At 60.1% G+C, this 16376-nt stretch overlaps 2 protein-coding genes and 2 long non-coding RNA genes across 4 annotated transcripts; 2 read left to right on the forward strand and 2 right to left on the reverse strand.

The window, feature by feature from the left end:
* The first annotated feature begins 136 nt into the window (after nucleotides 1-136).
* On the forward strand, nucleotides 137-2775 carry LOC106628676 (uncharacterized). The gene is made up of 4 exons (XR_015772627.1): nucleotides 137-868; nucleotides 1130-1602; nucleotides 1904-2095; nucleotides 2635-2775. It is a non-coding gene; the product is annotated as an uncharacterized LOC106628676 (long non-coding RNA).
* On the reverse strand, nucleotides 1869-4020 carry DCTN6 (dynactin subunit 6). Its single transcript, XM_005532165.3, has 7 exons — nucleotides 3927-4020; nucleotides 3715-3779; nucleotides 3526-3631; nucleotides 2782-2870; nucleotides 2532-2579; nucleotides 2303-2445; nucleotides 1869-2202 (listed from the first exon to the last, which is right to left on the reverse strand). Exons 1-7 carry the CDS (start codon nucleotides 3947-3949, stop codon nucleotides 2104-2106), a joined length of 573 nt encoding a protein of 190 aa, XP_005532222.1. The 5' UTR covers nucleotides 3950-4020; the 3' UTR covers nucleotides 1869-2103.
* Nucleotides 4021-8216: 4196 nt separating this feature from the next.
* On the forward strand, nucleotides 8217-12899 carry GC (GC vitamin D binding protein). The gene is made up of 12 exons (XM_005532180.3): nucleotides 8217-8433; nucleotides 9499-9568; nucleotides 10002-10134; nucleotides 10222-10433; nucleotides 10597-10729; nucleotides 10846-10940; nucleotides 11209-11338; nucleotides 11437-11639; nucleotides 11879-12011; nucleotides 12123-12220; nucleotides 12417-12549; nucleotides 12641-12899. Exons 1-12 carry the CDS (start codon nucleotides 8316-8318, stop codon nucleotides 12692-12694), a joined length of 1512 nt encoding a protein of 503 aa, XP_005532237.3. The 5' UTR covers nucleotides 8217-8315; the 3' UTR covers nucleotides 12695-12899.
* Nucleotides 8441-10109, reverse strand: LOC148184236 (uncharacterized). The gene is made up of 3 exons (XR_015772628.1): nucleotides 9976-10109; nucleotides 9414-9612; nucleotides 8441-8670 (listed from the first exon to the last, which is right to left on the reverse strand). It is a non-coding gene; the product is annotated as an uncharacterized LOC148184236 (long non-coding RNA).
* Nucleotides 12900-16376: the final 3477 nt, after the last annotated feature.

The following is a 16376-nucleotide window of genomic DNA, read 5'->3' on the forward strand; positions in this document are numbered from 1 at the left end:
GGGGAGGGACGGGGCGGGGGCGCGGCGGGGACGGAGCGGAGCGCGGGGGGGGATGGAGGAGCGGCAGGGTCGGGGATACGGGAGGCGGGCGATGGGACTCGCGATGCGGCGTTGGGACCGCGGGACACGGGGCTGGGGCCGTAGGACGCAGAGTTGGGAATACAGGACGGTGCTGGAGACACGGAACACAGTCCAGGACGTGGGGCTGGGGATACCGGATACAAGGCTGGCGACACGGGGCACAAGAATGGGGAGACGGACACAGCCTCAGAGACATGGGACATGGGCTGAGGGTATAGGACAGGGCTGGGCACAGCCTGTGTGGGAGGGGACACAGTCCTGGGGACACAGAACGCAAGGTTAAGGATACGGGACACCAAGCTTGGGGCACATCAGTGCATCAGGGCTGTGGGGCAGAGGAGGGGACCCCCGATAAAGGGTTGGGGGCAGTGGAAGGACCGGTGGGGGCTCATCACCCCAACCAGCCCCACCTGGGGGCTCAACCCCTCCCCGCCTGGCCCGGGGACTGCATTTAAGCTTCATGCTTAGGCCGGGGGTTTGCAGAGCCTTCGCTGGGCCTGGCATCGTGAGTGCTTCATCCTAGAGCTCGGTGTTGGCGGGGGCTGTGTTCCCGCAGGACTGCGCTCGGTGACCGGAGACCCTCGGGGTGGAGAGCAGCAGCTGCGCCCAGACCAGGCGCTCTCGGGGCCCGGAGGTGACACCGAGGACATCCTGCCCCTGGCACAGAGCTGGCTCCTAGCGGCCGCTTAAGGTCATCGCTTGCCTTTCTGCGCCTCAGCGGCCGAAACAGACCCGGGGGCTGCTGTCCGCCTGTGCTGCCCATGGAACACAGCCTGGCCACCCGCAGGTTTGCAGGCTCCCCGCAGCAGCGATTGACAGGGCAGAACCTCTCGCCGGGAGGGAGGTGGAAATGAGCTGCGCCGGCTGGATTTGGGGAAGCGGGAAATGTCTGGCTACAAGGGCAGCTACCTCCCCCAGAGAGAATCTAGAGCACAGAGACCGATCTCGTCACCCAAATCTGCTGAAGCCTCTGACTTCTGGGGTAGATTTTTCAGCAAGGGGAGAATTTAGAGATGTGTTTTATCTCGCATTGTTTTTCCCTCCATAGGCATCTCGACAAAAAGCTCTGGCTGGACAATATTCCCAACCCTTATTTGGACTCAGCTTTGGGGAAGAGCTGCAATTCCCCAGCAGCGCTGGAACCCCGGTTGGAATCACACACCGGAAAAAGGGGAGGTTTGGATTTTTTGTGGCCATGAAACTGGACTTGGGGAGAAAATCCCGTTTGGTCCAGCAGATAGTGCACTGCTTCCTTGCCTTGAAACCCCTGGTCCCAACCCAAAGTCCCATGTCCCATGTCCCACAAAAACTGGGGTTCCTCTGTGGTAGTTGCTGATCCTCTCCCCTCTCTCCCTTCTTCCTACAGGAATTTTTGCTGCATCCATGTCCATCTGTGCTGGGACACAACGCTGGACTGTGTCATAGAGGGACAGAAAGGGAAGTCGTGAACAAGTGGTGACTCTGGAGGGACGGCTGGGAAGAGTGGCTATTCCCGAGGCTCCAGCGGAACGAGCGGACAAGGTTCAGCTCTGCTCCGGGTCCTCTGGGAGGCAGCCCGAGCAGGAGCAGCTCTCGGGGGAAGGGGCGGAGGGTGGCACCGGGTCCGCGGAGCTTTTCCCAGCCCAGGGTCCGCGTGGATCCCGAGGAGCGCGGGGTCACACCGCCCTCTGCCGGCACCACGGCGGCACCGGGGCTGTCCCCGGCGGGGACACACGGCCTGAGTGACCCAGGCACCGCACCCCGCACGGTCACAAGGCTGCGCTTCGCTCGGACAGCAGAACAGGGGATGTTTTATTTCATATGTTTTATTCCCAAAACAAAGCACGAACGACAGAGTTAACGCGTGGGAGACGACAGACTCAAAGCAGGTCTGAGATTAGCGGTGGAAGATGAATAAATTACACAAACAAGCAAGAAGTGGTTTGATGGAATGAGTGGCGTGGAGACCGGACGCTTCCCGGAGCGTGCAGTGCTTCCCAGAACCAAGCATCCGGCCGGGCACTGGAAGCACCAGGTGGGTGCTCAGCTCTTGACAGGGGTGGACGAGGCCTTCATGGTCTTCTTCAGGTGGTGGTAGTTGGGCAGGATCTTCATCAGGAAATCCAGCTGCAGCGTCTGGGGCTGGAAAGGGAGGCGGGAGAGGTGAGGGAACGGCCTGAGGGCAGCAGGCAGAGGGGCAGCCCAAGGGGGGACAGGAGGTGGCAGCGTGTCCCACACGCACCTGCGGCCGCTCGGTCTGCACGCGCCGCAGGCAGTCGGCCCCGTAGATGACGGTGTTCTCCGGGATCACCTCGTACGTGTTGACGTTGCAGCAGGCCCCGATGATGCAGCCGCTCGTCAGGATCACGTTCCTGCCAACAAACGCTGCCAGGCAGAGGGAGAGAGAGGGGAATCCCTGTGAGCCTTGTCCCCACAGCGTTTACAGGAGCAGAATCCCGGCCGAGAATTACCTTTGGATTCGATGACGTTGTTGTCTCCCACCTTCATGGCTTGGGAATCTACGGGTCTGTGTTAAGTAAAACTGTAAAACGCTTTGCTTTTTTTTTCCAACAGGTAAAAAACCCTGATGCCTTTTCCAAACCACCACCCAGCCCTGGGCTATTTGAACGCTGACAGAGCCCACAGACGCTTCCCTCTGGAGGGATCCAGAAGCGCAGTGGATGTGACAGGGGACGGTTTGTCACCGCACAGCAAGGATACAGCACCCGACCTCAAAAACGTTGTTGGTGCCGATGACCATGGGCTTGGGCTCCACATCTTCGCTCTCTGGGGTTATATTTTCTGGATAGCTGCAAGAAGGAAGAACGGATTCCCACGTCTGAGATCATGAAGACAGTGTTCTGTGTGGCAGCTCAACTTTGTGCCAGACTGACTGAAGCCACAGCTATCCCACCCAGCGGAGCTGCACTGTCAGAATTTTGAGATTGTTTAGGATTAGAATTCTGCTACTCTGTCAGCTTGAGAAGGATTCAGCAGGGGGACTTAGCAACCAACCCCTATCTGAAGGGGGCCTACAAGGAAGCTGGAGAGGGACACTTTGTCAGCAACTGGAGTGACAGAACAAGGAGTAATGGGCACAGACTTCAAGAGGGGAAAATTAGGTTACATGTATGTAAGAAAATCTTTACTGTGATGGAGGTGAGATAATCAATAGGTTGCCCAGGGCAACGCTGGCTGCCCCAATCCTGAAAGTGTTCCAGGCCAGGTTGGACAGCGATTGGAGCAACCTGGGATAGTGGAAGATGTCCCTGCCTGGGGCAGGGGGTGATACAAAATTATCTTTAGGGTCCCCTCAAGCACTTAACCTTTGCTAATGCTGTGCCTTCTCCCCAAGCCCCAGTGCCACACATGTACACAAAAGCACGACATTTGCTGATTTTTTTTAAAATAAACTCTGCCTCCCCTGGGTTTTTAAGCCCCGCAGCCCCCGAGTGTCCCACGAACCCATTGATGATGAGCGCCTGCTCCTCGATCAGGTTCCCTTCTCCGATGACGATCGGCCCCGCCTCGGCGATGATGCGGGCCTTGGGGTGGATGACGGTCCTGGGCCCTGCGGGGACAGCCCGGCGTCAGCCCGGGGCCGCTGCCGGCGGTGTGGCCAGGCGGGGCGGGGGACAGCGATGTCACACTTACCGATGGTCACATCCCCGCGGATCTCGCTCTCCACGCACACCACGGCCCCCGGAGCGATCTTCACGCTGCGGGGAGCGAGCGGGAGGTGACGGCGGCTCCGCCGAGGGAGGGGGGGCGGACACCCGGGGAGGGGAGAAGGCGTCCCGGGGTGGGTGTGGGAGGGATCGGGAGGGGAGAGCAGAGGGAGGGAGCGAGGAAGGAGCGGGACTCACCTCTTCTGCACCTTCTCCGCCATGGCCGCGGGCAGCGGCGCCTGCGCGGGGCGGAGCTCCGGGGGTGGGCCCGGCCCCCATCGCTCCTCCCGGAACCCCGGGAACCCCGGGAAAGGCCGGCAGCTGAGGAAAGGGGCTCGGAAAGCGGCTGGGCTGAGCCAGGAACCTGGAAAGAGAGACCGAGTCCCGTGTTTGAGGGCTCAGAGAGGGGTCTGCGTGTTCGTGCTTGAGAAACAGACACCAAGGCCCGCCTCTGGGGGCACCGGGCTCATGTGGGCCGTTTTAGGGTCCTGAAATAAATAAATCAGCCTTCTTTTTTTTTTTTTTCTTTTTTTTTTTTTTTTTCCCTCGGAAATGGAGACGAAGTCCTGGATTTTTCGGAGGGGGGTTGGGGCTCCAAGTCCTGCGTTTTTGACGCTTGGAACCAGCCCCCAGCCGGGCAGTATTTGGGCTGCGAAGCAGACTCCGCTCCTGTTTGGGGCGTGCGAAAGGAGGCTCATGCAGGCAGTTTAAGGCTTTGATCAGAGATCCAAAACCCTGAATTTTGGGGCTCAGGGCACGCGTCAGACTGAGGGGGCGGGGGGGGAGGAAACCCGAGGGGCTGAGCGAGGCTGCCCCGGGGCGGGGCCAGCTCAGGGCTGAGGGGCGGGGCCTCGGGGCGCGCGGCGGGGCCAGCTCAGGTGTGCGGAGTTCCAGGGCACCTGGCGCGGGGCCCCAGGGCGCCTGCGCGGGCCGGGGCCGAGGGCATTTGAACCCCGGAAGTGGAAGTAGGCGCCATTTGCGTCCTCAGGATGTGTTGGGGTCGGTGATAGCTGGTCCGGGCTCCCTCGGTGGGGCCCCAGGTGAGGTTCTTTCTGTCTTTTTTTCCTCCCTTTCCTACCCCTTACCCCTCTCCTCCCTAGTTCCCTATTTCCTCCGCTTCCTGCCCCTCTATGCACCTTAATGCCCCGCCCCTTCCCTCCTCCCTTTCTCCCTCCTTCCGCTGTTATCCAACCCGACCCCCCCCTCAATTTCCCCTCTACCTACACCTCCTTCCTCCACACCCAGCCTACCACTACACCCCTCTGTTCTCCTACAAACCCCGAATCCTGTCTCTATTCTTCCTTCTTCTCCCTCCATCCTCCCGCCCGTCCCGACCCTGCCTCCCGTTATCCTCGCCTGTGCCCCCTCTTACCCTCCCTGTCCCCCTTATCCTTTCTCTCTCGTCCTTATCCTTCCTCTCTCGTCCTCATCCTCCTTCTCTCGTTCTTATCCTCTTTCTCTCTGTCCCTTTCTCTCTTCCCCCGCAGCCGCGGGGCTCGGGGCGCCGGATAATAAAGCCCCGAGGGCCGGAGCCGGCGCTCCCGGCGGGAATCCCCGCACGGGGCCGGAGCCCGCGGTGCGGGTCCCCCCACGCACAACACGGCCCCACACTGCCGGGTGTCCCCACATCACACTGGGGGCTCCCGGGGGGGCCGGGGCTGGGAGGGGGGCTTAGGGTGGGCCCCCTCCTCCGGAGGGGTCTGGGGTGGGTTAGCGAGGGTTGGGGGGCTGGGGGGGTTCGGGAAGGGCCCCCTCGTTAGGAGGGGAACGGGTGGGGGGTGGGTTAGGGAGGGCCCCCTCCGGAGGAGGGGTCCCGGGGAGGGGCGGGGGGCGGGGCCCCTCCGGATGGGGGGGTCCGGGGTGGGAGGGGCTGGGGGCTTCCTCCCCCCTAAGCCCCTCTCACCCCCGGCCCTCCCCTCCGGGCCGGGCCCGGCCCGGGCCCTCCCCACGACCCCCCCTCCGGGCAGGGGCCCGGGGGGGGGGGGGGGGGGCGGGGTGGGGGAGGGGGGCGGGGTGGGGGAGGGGGGCGGGGGGGGAGGGGGGCGGGGTGGGTGGGGGGCAGCAGGTGGGGTCTCGTCACTCTGCACCGTAATCGCACATTTGTGTCAAACAACAGCGCTCCCCCTCCTATTCCCCCCACCCACCCCGCCCCCCGCGGGCCCCTGTCCGGGGGAGGGGGCCTGGGGGGGGGCCCGGCCGGGCCCCCCCCGGAGGGGGGGGGCCGGGGGGGGGGGGGGTTAGGGGGGAGGGAGCCCCCCGCCCCTCCCCCCCCGGGGCCCCCCCCTCCGGAGGGGGCCCCGCCCCCCGCCCCTCCCCGGGACCCCTCCTCCGGAGGGGCCCTCCCTAACCCACCCCCCACCCGGGACCCCTCCTAACGAGGGGGCCCTTCCCGAACCCCCCCAGCCCCCCAACCCTCGCTAACCCACCCCACACCCCCCCCGTGGCGGGGGCCCACCCTAAGCCCCCCTCCCAGCCCCGGCTCCCCCTGGAGCCCCCAGTGTGATGTGGGGACACCCGGCAGTGTGGGGCCGTGTTGTGCGTGGGGGGACCCGCACCGCGGGCTCCGGCCCCGTGCGGGGATTCCCGCCGGGAGCGCCGGCTCCGGCCCTCGGGGCTTTATTATCCGGCGCCCCGAGCCCCGCGGCTGCGGGGGAAGAGAGAAAGGGACAAGGGACAGAGAAGGAAGGGGCGGCAGAGACAGAGGGGCCATAGCGCCGACAAGGAGGGGAGAAGGGGGACACGGATAAACGGGGCCGTACGGCAGACAGGGAGAGAGAGGCCGGGGCGGCTGGGGCAGGGACGGCGGAGGGGAGAAAGAAGGAGCAGGGGAAGGGAGCGGGGACAGAAGGGGAACGGAGGGCAGAGCCAGGTTGGGTCGGGTGAGGAGGGAGCGGCAGGAAGAGACAGAGGAGGAACAGAGGCGGGGGCAGGGGGGGCAGGAGCGGGCGGGGAGGTGAGGGGAGACGGGGGAGAGAAGGAGACGGGAGAGAGAAACAGAGGAGAAAAGCAGAGAGAAGAGAAAAGCAGAGAGGAGAGATAAAAGCAGAAAGGAGAGAGAGCAGAGAAGAGAGAGAAGCAGAAAAAGAAAAGAGAAAAGCAGAGAGGAGAGAGAGAAGCAGAGAAGAGAGAGAAGCGGAGAGGAGAAATAAAAGCAGAGAGGAGACATAAAAGCAGAAAGGAGAGATAAAAGCAGAGAGGAGAGATAAAAGCAGAGAGGAGCGAGAAGCGCCTCACCGGAGCGGCCGCAGCCGCCTCCTCCCGGCACTGGGGAGAAAATGGCGGCCGCCGCCCTTCCGGGGTTTAAGTGCCCTCGGTCCCGCCCCGCGCAGCCGCTCTGGAGCCCCTCGCACCTGTGCCGGCCCCGTCCCGCACACCTGAGGCGGCCCCGCGCCGCGCACGCGCTCTGCTGTCCCGAGCTGCGCACGCGCTCCGTGCCCCCGCCCCTCGCACCTGTGCCGGCCCCGCCCCTCTCTGGCCCCGCCCCCCTCGTGCCGCTGTCCCGGGGCCGCCGGGGGGCGCCGCGCTCGCAGCGGGCGCTCCGTGTCCGCCAGAGGGCGCCCTGCGGGGTCCCGAGTCCACACGGGGGCTCCGCGTCCGCAGCGGGAACCGCCGCCGCCATCCCGGGCCCGGTACCGATCCCGGACCCGAGACCGATCCCGGGCCCGATGCCGCCTCGATCCGCCCGATGGGGGAGAGGCGGCACCGCCCGTGACCCCCCGGCAGACCCCGGCAGCGCTCGGTTCCCGCATCCCCGGCCGGGGTTCCACGGTCTCACGCAGCCCGCCCGGCCCCGTGAGCCGGGCTCGCCCCCGCAGGCCCCGCCCGTCACCGTCTCCTCGGCCCGGGCTCCCGCAGCCCCGAGAGCGGCTGTGGGCGCTGCCCCACACCCTCCCCGGCCACAGGAAAGCACGACAGGATTTCATCCAGGAGAGGAGCCCATTCCATGAGTTCCTAATTATTTATTTTTCACCTTTCACACATAAACCATCATGATCAGGGCGTTGTTAGCTCCTGCTTCGGCAGGATTTGGTCCCAAGCTGCAGCTCACTGTCAGTGCAGGGCACTGGGAAATAAAGATGGGTTCTTCCGTAAAAAACAGCTCTGTCTTCATCCCAAGGGATGTGGTCTGAGAGGGGACATCTGGGCTCAAGTGGATTGCAGGGTGCAGGGGCAGGCTGAGCAGATTTGGGGGCCAGGAGTCTCACTGCAGCGGTTGGATCTCCGTCCCCCTCTGCTTGCTTCCCTCCCATCAATTCCCCAGGCAGGACCAGCAAGGATCACTGACATCCAAAAAAAATGTGTCTCTCCTTCCTGAGGATCAGATAATGTCCCAAGTGCACAGGACTTCCCACTCGTGGGGTGCACAGAATGCTTTTTCTCCTCTTGCCTTTCACGTTGCTCCCAGAATCCTCCACAGATCCTGAGGTTTCACGGCCACGCATCCCTGTTTTTCCGAGTTAATGATTTAAACCGGTTGGGATTTCGGAGGCGCTGGCACCCAGGCTCCAGGCAGCAGGCCAAGGATGCTTGCCCTCTGGGATTAATCATTCTCCTGGCTGCTGACACTGCCTCCATAAAAACGTCGGGATGGGATTCCCGGTGCAGCTTCCCGGCAGGACGAGGGGAGCCAGCTCCAACATGAGGGCAGCTCTGGCCCTGCTGCTGCTGCTGCTGCTCTTGGCCGCTGCACCCGCGCTGCACCGAGGTAAGGGTGCGATCCTGGGGCTTTGCTGGCCCCTGGGATGAGGGGTACGGGGCTGGGGCCTCTGTTCCAGAGGTTTTCAGTGGCCTCCCCTCTCCCAGCCTGCAGTCAAACCTCTGGGCAGGACCAGAGAGGAAAGGGAAGGGGTGGGATGATGGTTTGGTATCCAGGATGCCACTTTAGGGTGATGCTGCAGGAGGTGGGAGAGCACAGAACTGCAGGGATCAGCTCCTTCTCTTCCTGAAGGAAAAGGGAATCTTCTGACCCCCCTGACAATCCTCTGTAAAATTCACCCCTTGGTGGAAACGATGCTCTGCCACCCTTGGCTGCCTTCTCAGCTCCACAGGGAATCACCCACCTTCCAAAAACCACCTAAAGCTTACCTCTCCCACATGGCTTTATAGAAATCAACAGAAATGCCACAAGCTGGGACCGACAGCCATTCCTGCCAAGAAAGCCTTTTCCATGGCTTCCCCTTTTTTGGCAGCCCCCTGCCTTCACCCTACCCTTTCATTCCCAGCAGAGCCTCAATGTCCCGGCCCAAACCCCTGGATTTTGTGGAGGTGACCCTGCCCCACACTGTAATCCCAGGAAACGCTGTTTACCCTGCTGGTGCCAAAGTCTGACCCCACAGAGCCTGTAACACAAATCGATCGCCTTTTTCCAGGGATGACAGCATTGCTGGGAATGTTTTCACTGCTGGCTGCTCCGTGGACCTGCCCCCAGAGCTCCCAGCCCTTATGGTTTCCAAGCCATAAAAACCAACCCCACATATTCCTTACTCAAGAGCTGCCATATAATTTACCTGTAACTCTCCCAGCTCCAGAGAGGGTTTTCTCCCTGCCCCTTTCCCTGGCTGCAGGGCTGGAGCAGCAGCCTGAATACAAGGGATGCTTCTCCCAGACCTGCTGCACCAACATCTCCCCAGGGAACACAAAATCCTACTTGGAAAAAGAAGAAATGGAGAGAAAAAATGAACTAACCTCAAGTGAATAAAGCAGCGTGTTCTGTGGTGGCAGAGCAGTCCTTGTTCCCTACTCAAAATTCCTCCTTCTCCTGCACTTCCAGGGAAATCTTACGTCCGGGAAAAAGTCTGCCAGGAGTACAGGATGCTGGGAAAGGAGAACTTCCGAACCCTGTAGGTACCTCCTGCTGCTGGTGCCCTCCCAGGATGCTTGACACCTGAGCCAAGAACAGAAAACAGTAAATAGAAATCTTGGAAAAGGGCAGATGGATTCAATCCATCAAAGAAGGGGAGATGCAATTCAACCCCTGGACTCTGATTGCTTTTGCAGGAAAAAAAGTTTGATCTGTTGTTGAATTCCTCAAAACCAATCAAGTACCCCAACAATTAAGAATTCTGACAGAGCTGACACACAGTCCCCTGTAAGTGGCAGCCCCTGGCCTGGAAGATGTTCCAGTTCTTTCCTGTCTCTTTTCCAAGGAACACGCTGTTATTTCTCGCAGCACTGCAGCCAACACGGTTAAACCCATTTGTGCAGACCAATGCTGTAACACGATTTCTGCTTGAAGATCAAGGCTCACCTGGCTCTCCCTGTCCTTGCTCCCAGGACCATCATCGCCAACAGCCGGAAATATTCCAACGGCACCTTCGAGGAGATCGCCCACCTCGTCCGGGAAATCGTCTCCCTGGCCGAGACGTGCTGCGCCGACGGGGCCGACCCCTCCTGCTACGATGTCGGGGTGAGAGTGACCCAAAAAAACGGGTAATGGACCCCAAAAACCAGAGCTGGGATGGGGTGACCGTAACCTCCTCTCTCCCTCCCGCAGTCCACGGCGCTGTCGGTCAAATCCTGCAGCGCGGACTCGCCTTTCCCGGCGCATCCCGGCACGGCCGAGTGCTGCAGGCACGAGGGGCTGGAGAGGAAGCTGTGCCTGGCTGCCCTGCGGCACCCGCCCCCGCCCCTGCCCCGGTACCTCCAGCCCTCCGACAAGCAGCTGTGCCAGGCCTTCCGGGAGGATCCCAGGGAATTTGCGGATAGGTGAGCCAGGCTGGGGACCCGCTGAGCCCAGTGCCACGAGCTGACAGCTCGAGGTGGTACCTGGAGAGGGTTCCCATCCCTGGACAACCTCCAAACCCCACTCTCATGCTCCCCATCCCCTGATCCCAAGGTGCTGGGTCTCCTTATCCCATCTCTGCCGCAGGTTTCTTTATGAGTACGCCAGCAGCTACAGCCAGGCTCCCCTGCCTGTGCTCCTGGGCTCCACCAGGACCTTCCTCTCCATGGTCTCCACCTGCTGTATCTCCTCTGCACCCACTGCCTGCTTCCTGAAGGAGGTGAGACCCTTTGGAGCGCTGGGCTCGCCCCCATCCTCGCACCCCGGGGAGCCAGGCAAGCACTGTGCTAACGGCCCTGGGAAGAGGAGGACATTTCCACTCTCTTTCTGTGGCAGAAACTGGAGAGGAAAACCCTCTCCCTACTCACCCTGACGTCAAACCGGATTTGCTCCCGCTTCTCAGCATATGGGAAGGACAAAGTCAGCTTCAGGTACAGGGGGAAAGGGCCTCTCCATCCTGGAACAGGGGCTGGGCTGGGAGAGGATTCCTCTCTCCTGCTGCAGATCCTGTTGGCAGGCAGTATTCAGAAACATAAGCTGTAATTCTGCCCTCAATCCCTGGATATGCTCCATGCACACCACAGGTGCAGGGCAATCCCTGCGCTCCCCATCCCCTCCCTCCCGCATCCCTGCTGGGAGCTGCTTCCTGGGAAGGGTGATCCAAGCCCCCCGAGCCCCACCACTCCCTGTGCTCCGCAGCTACCTGGCCTCGCTGGCTCAGAAGGTTCCCAGTGCTTCCTTCGAGGACCTTCTCCCCCTGGCCAAAGACGCTGCCGAGGTGGCTTCCCAGTGCTGCGACTCTCTGGCCGAGGACTGCATGCAGAAGAAGGTAGGGGAGGCTGGATCCCAGCCCAAACCAGCTCCTGATTCCCGGCAGGATCTCAGGGAGCTGAGGGGACCTGCACATCCCCTGCTCCCTCTCCACAGCTGTTGGAGCACACGGCCAAAGTCTGCGCCGCGCTGTCGGCCCGGGACGGGCGCTTCGCCGACTGCTGCCAAGGGAAAGACCTGATGGAAAACCATTTCTGCATCCTGGCCATGCTCCCCGCGCCGGCTCCCAAGCTGCCAGAGGCATCTGAGCCTACCAACAAGGAGCTGTGTGGCAAGGAGGGGGCTCTCCATGCCACCAGGTGAGCGGTGCAGTCACGGGACAGAACCCTCCAAGCTGGAAAAGCCCCGAAGATCATCGAGTCCACCCAGTTCCTGACCCTGTTACGTGCTTAGCTCATTATGGGGATAACCGGGGCAACAGCCTCGCTTCCCTCAGGGGAATTCGTGCCCCAAGGGCTGCACAAAGATGCCCAAAGCGGCCCCACACCGCTCTGAGCAGCACCCATAATGAAAACTCACCGCTCGTTCCCCGCTCCAGGTTCCTGTTCGAGCTGGCACGGAGGCAGCCCAGCATCCCCGACGCCGTCCTCGCCAAGCTCTACGACTCCTCCGGGAAACTTCGGGCCGGGTGCTGCTCCACCAAGGACCCCTCCTCCTGCTTGGACAGCAAGGTGAGTGGTGTGAGGCTTCTGGGGGCTCATCCTTTTCCCCCTTATCCCAGTGCTCCCCAGATCCCCGCCGAGGCTTTTCCCAGCCTGGTGACTCCCACCCTCTGCCCCCAGCGCAAGCGGATGAAGGCAGAGCTGCTCCCCTTCCTGGGAAAGGCCAGCCAGCTCTGCGGGCAGTACAACAACCTGCCTTTCCTTGAGTTCAAGAAGAGGTAAGCCTTTGCCTTCTCCCCCGACAAAAAAATATCCCAAAAAAACCAACCTGGATCACTGGATGCAATCAGAGCTGGTCCAAAACGTCGAGGATGCAAAGCGGAGCCCACCCGGGCGTGCATCCCCCCTCCCCAAAAGCCGCGTGGGGCCGGGATGCCGCAGCTCCCGCTGTAACCTGGCTCCTCACGCCCGCAGGCTGCGGGAAAACCTGAAACAAGCGGAGCCCCAGGCCAGCCCGGCGCAGCTGGAGCAGCTCCTGGAGCAACGAGCATCCTTCGCCTCCACCTGCTGCCTCCCGGAGGCTCCCCCGCTCCTCTGCGCCTCCAAGGTAGGAGCACGGCCCCTCCTGCCCCTCCCGTGCCGCCGAGGGGCCAGACCCAGCACCGGGACTGCCCCTCGCCTCTTCCCTCCTTCCCCAGGTGAGCTCGGAGCTGGGGGAAGCCTGTGACAAGGAGTCCTGCCTGCTGGCCTAGGGGCCCGGCAGCAGGGATCGCTTCTCCAGGAGCGAGAGCACGAGGCTGAGCTCTGTGAGCACGCAGGAATGGGGGACATGGCAAGGGAGCATCAGGGAGCCGGGCTGGAGGATGTCCTGCAGGTGGAAGCTGTCACCGAGCCCACAGCTCCCTGCCAGCCTTGTGTTCCTGCAGCCAAAATAAAGTCCCCACGCTGCTGGTGGAACGCCTTTGCTCGCCCTCGGGGCGGTGGGGAGGGTGGGAAAGAGGAGCAGCTGTGCCTCCACATGCACATTCCAGCCCTGATCCTGGGAGCTAAAGCTCTAAAACACTGAGGGACACCAAGGAGAGCACACATCGAACGCCCCCAAGGACAGCAGTCTGTGGGTGTTGGAGTGTTCAGCTCCCTGGAGCAAACAGGAGGACCCTGGGCACCCCCAGCCTCCCCACCTGCCCCCGTGAGCCCTCCCCAGCACGGGTGGGGTTTTGGGGGTGCTGCAGGCAAAGAAACCCCGGCTCAGGCTTCTTTGGAGGGTGGCAAACCCAGCCCAGAAACAGCAGGAAAATCCCCCGAGCCCAAATGCGGCAAACTTTGTGTACAACAAATCCAGCAAGGGAGGCAGATAAGGACACCTGGGTGCACAGAGACGGAGCAGAGTGATAAAACAGAGCCAAGACCGAGAAGAACTCCCTGTTCAAGGTAGCTCATCCCTTTTCTGGGGAGCACTGGCAGTCCCTGCATCACTGCTGAGTTTCCCTGCAGTGTGAGAAACAAGGTGGATTTGGCTGGCACAGTCCCTGCCCATCTCCTGCCAGAGCCCCTCTTCTTTTGGGGTACAAAACTGGACAGAGAGGAAAACTTTCTGTTGGTTTTTTTTTCTCCCCAAAGATCCCACTGACCTGGGACTGCACTGGAGCAGCAAAACCACTGATGCCAAGGCACTGGATCTACCCACCACCCTCCTGTTACAGCCAGCCTTTGGCATTTATTTTCCAAAATATTAATTAATGCCACCCAAACATACTCAACTGCTGTCCAAAAACAACACAAACCATAATCCTCTTACTAAAACCACCAGATTCTTTGGAAAATTCGGGCTGCTTGTGCCTGATGCCAGCCAGCATCACGTCCTCAGGGATTCCATCCAGCCCTTGCCAGCCTGGGCATAAACCAGCTGAATTTTGGGGATTTTTACTTGGTTTTTTAATACCAATTTTATTTTTAAAAATTGGTATTATTATTATTAATATTTATTTTATTACCAATTAATTTTATTTTCCAGCTCTCATTGCTCCTGCCTTCAGAGCCCTGAGGTGGATTTACCTCCTGCCTCTCTAATCCATTCGAAAAAAATGTAAAGGAAGAAGCAAAGTTCCTGATTTAGTTATGTTTTTTTGGTTTTTTTTTTAATCCCCAGCCTTCTTGCTGAGAACAACAAATCCTATCTGCTCTGTTCTCCAGGAACTCATCAGCTTTAGCAAGGAATTCAGTGGCAATGCAGGAATTCTGAGGTGGCTTCCAGAAAAGCATTATTTCATTACAACCAGGGAATGTAGGGCTGCTGTGGGAAAAAAACCCAATAAGAATTACTCGAGGCACTGAATAAAACAGCTCCAACTTGTACCTGGCCACTGCTCCACGAAGCATTATAAAAAGACTGAAATTGTCAGTTTTAGCCACCTCTGAGACCTGCAGTGCCTGCTTTTCCCAGCCATTTTTGGGCCAGCAGCATCCCAGCCACCAACTTCAACCTCCTGAAAAACACACAGGAAAAAAAGCTCATACCTCCTTTTCATTTTATTTGCCTCCCAGACTGTGTACAGCACATTCCCAATAGGAACAGCAAACATTTTCCCTTGGCTTCACTCCCCACAGCCAGGCCCAGCACAGCCTGGGGATAAAAAACCATTTCCATAGTGGGGGGGATCAGCTCACAGGTGCTGCTGGTGCCTCTCAGATCACAGCAGAGCTTCCAGCAGCTGTGTGGAATCTGGAATCCTTTCTTCCTTGGTGAAAGTGCCCCAAAAAACCATCCCTAGGCACCTCAGGGCCATGCTGCGTGTTTGGGTGCTGGGATGAGCCAGGGCACCATTGGAGTCAGAGGCACAGAGTGCATACCCTTATTTCTGATACTTGGCTCTGACATCCAAGAAAACACTGAATTTCATATAACACCATGAAAATAACTGTTAAATAAAAAAAATAAAAGTGTGAGTATGTAAATTAGAGAGATTTCCTAAGTCACTGGGTGAAAAAGTTCGTTTAGAGTTTGAACTAGTTGAGAAAACAGAAAACAAGATGGAAGATTTAGTGTTGTCTCTTGTCCTTCTTTCTTCTTCATCTTCTTCTTCTCCAAGTTTTTAAGTAGTAACAAATGATTGACTAAAGAATGCTGCAGTGCAGCACACAAGTGTTAAGTCATTAAGTCACTAAGAAAAATAATTTACGTGTCTATTGTTGAGTAAAAATGAGTATAAAGATAAAAGAACTGTGTATTTCAAAGTCATTTTACGCCATTCAAACCAATTTAAACCAGACGATAGTGAGTTGAACAAAAAGTCTAAAAAAGACCTGCCAAGTCTATCAATAATACATTAATAAACATGAAAAACAAGAGCCTAGCAAGGCGTTAAAGCATCCTTCCTAACACAAAACTAAGATAAACGAAACTCCCGGTGCAAGAGCATCCCAAAAGAGCTCAGCCCTGAAAAGACCGAGATCCAACAAGGGCACAGCAGCAATTCCCGAGGGACTGGCAGCCCCGGGGTGGTCATTGCCCTCTGGATATGTGATGCAGATCCCTGCGGCGGTCTCTGCTCTCACCCTGGCACGCTTTGAGCTGAAAAAGCAGCTTTTCAGTCACGGCAGGGCTTCACACAGCTCCTGAGACACCCCCAAGCCCCTGCTCCAGCAAATCACGCTGCCAGCTCCAGCTCCCGGGAATCCGCCCGTGAGGATGAGCCCGGGCAGGAGCAGAGGGCTGGAGCTCAGAGCAAACCAGTTTGCCCAGCAGCTGCTCCCACGCTCACCAGTTGGAGCGCATCCCGTGCCTGGCAAGGGCAGTGCCAGCCTGGAGGGGTCCGTCCTGCCCTGGCGCAGGAATCCAGGCCGTGCCCGTGCCGGGAGAGCGGAGCCCGGGGGCAGGAGGGGTCAGCGGCTCTCCCGGGAGGCTCCGGCCCCCCAGTGCTCCCAGTGTCCCCAGCAGCGAGTGGCAGGGGCGGCACCAAGAGCCCCCAGGGCCGCTCAGCAGGGCGCGCTCGGAGCGGGAGCCGCTCCCGTGGTGGGAATTGGCAGCGGCTCCACCGCGTCCCCATCCCCCGCGGAACGGCGTGGGAGACACCGGGGACACCCGGGCTCATCCCGGGATGATGCTGCTGCTGCTGCCCCCGCACAGGGTCCGTGCCCAAACCCACTGCCAGAGCCACGGGGGAAAGGAAGGAAGCAAATCCATCACCTGTGGCTGCCCGGGCAGGGTCCGGACCGCAGCTCCGGGGGAGACGGGAGTCAAGGGCTCCGCTACGCCCGGTTCTGCCCCGCTTCACACCCATTTTCTATCAGTTTCTCCCGCTTTCCCTCACCCGCTCCCGCCCCGGGACACGGGGACGCCCCCGGCTCTCTCCCACCCACCGTCGGGGACCGGGAGGGCGCCCGGGGATGCAGAGCTCGGCTCGGTCCTCACGGAGAGACGCGGCGGCAACGGGA

Source organism: Pseudopodoces humilis, chromosome 6 (assembly GCF_049639895.1).
Source record: "Pseudopodoces humilis isolate 2021_Gansu_Grassland_sample_001 chromosome 6, ASM4963989v1, whole genome shotgun sequence".
In the NCBI taxonomy this organism is placed as follows: domain Eukaryota; kingdom Metazoa; phylum Chordata; class Aves; order Passeriformes; family Paridae; genus Pseudopodoces; species Pseudopodoces humilis.

Bases quoted from the DNA above. Each gene is read 5' to 3' on its own strand.
- DCTN6 (XM_005532165.3), bottom strand. From the start codon at position 3,949: ATGGCGGAGAAGGTGCAGAAGAG. The intron at 3,632-3,714 runs GTAAGTGTGACA...CTGTCCCCGCAG, and splicing joins CCGCGGGGATGTGACCATCG to GGCCCAGGACCGTCATCCAC. The intron at 2,446-2,531 runs GTAATTCTCGGC...TCTGCCTGGCAG, and splicing joins CAACGTCATCGAATCCAAAG to CGTTTGTTGGCAGGAACGTG.
- GC (XM_005532180.3), top strand. From the start codon at position 8,316: ATGGGATTCCCGGTGCAGCTTCCCGGCAGGACGAGGGGAGCCAGCTCC. The intron at 9,569-10,001 runs GTAGGTACCTCC...CCTTGCTCCCAG, and splicing joins AAGGAGAACTTCCGAACCCT to GACCATCATCGCCAACAGCC. The intron at 11,339-11,436 runs GTAGGGGAGGCT...CCCTCTCCACAG, and splicing joins AGGACTGCATGCAGAAGAAG to CTGTTGGAGCACACGGCCAA.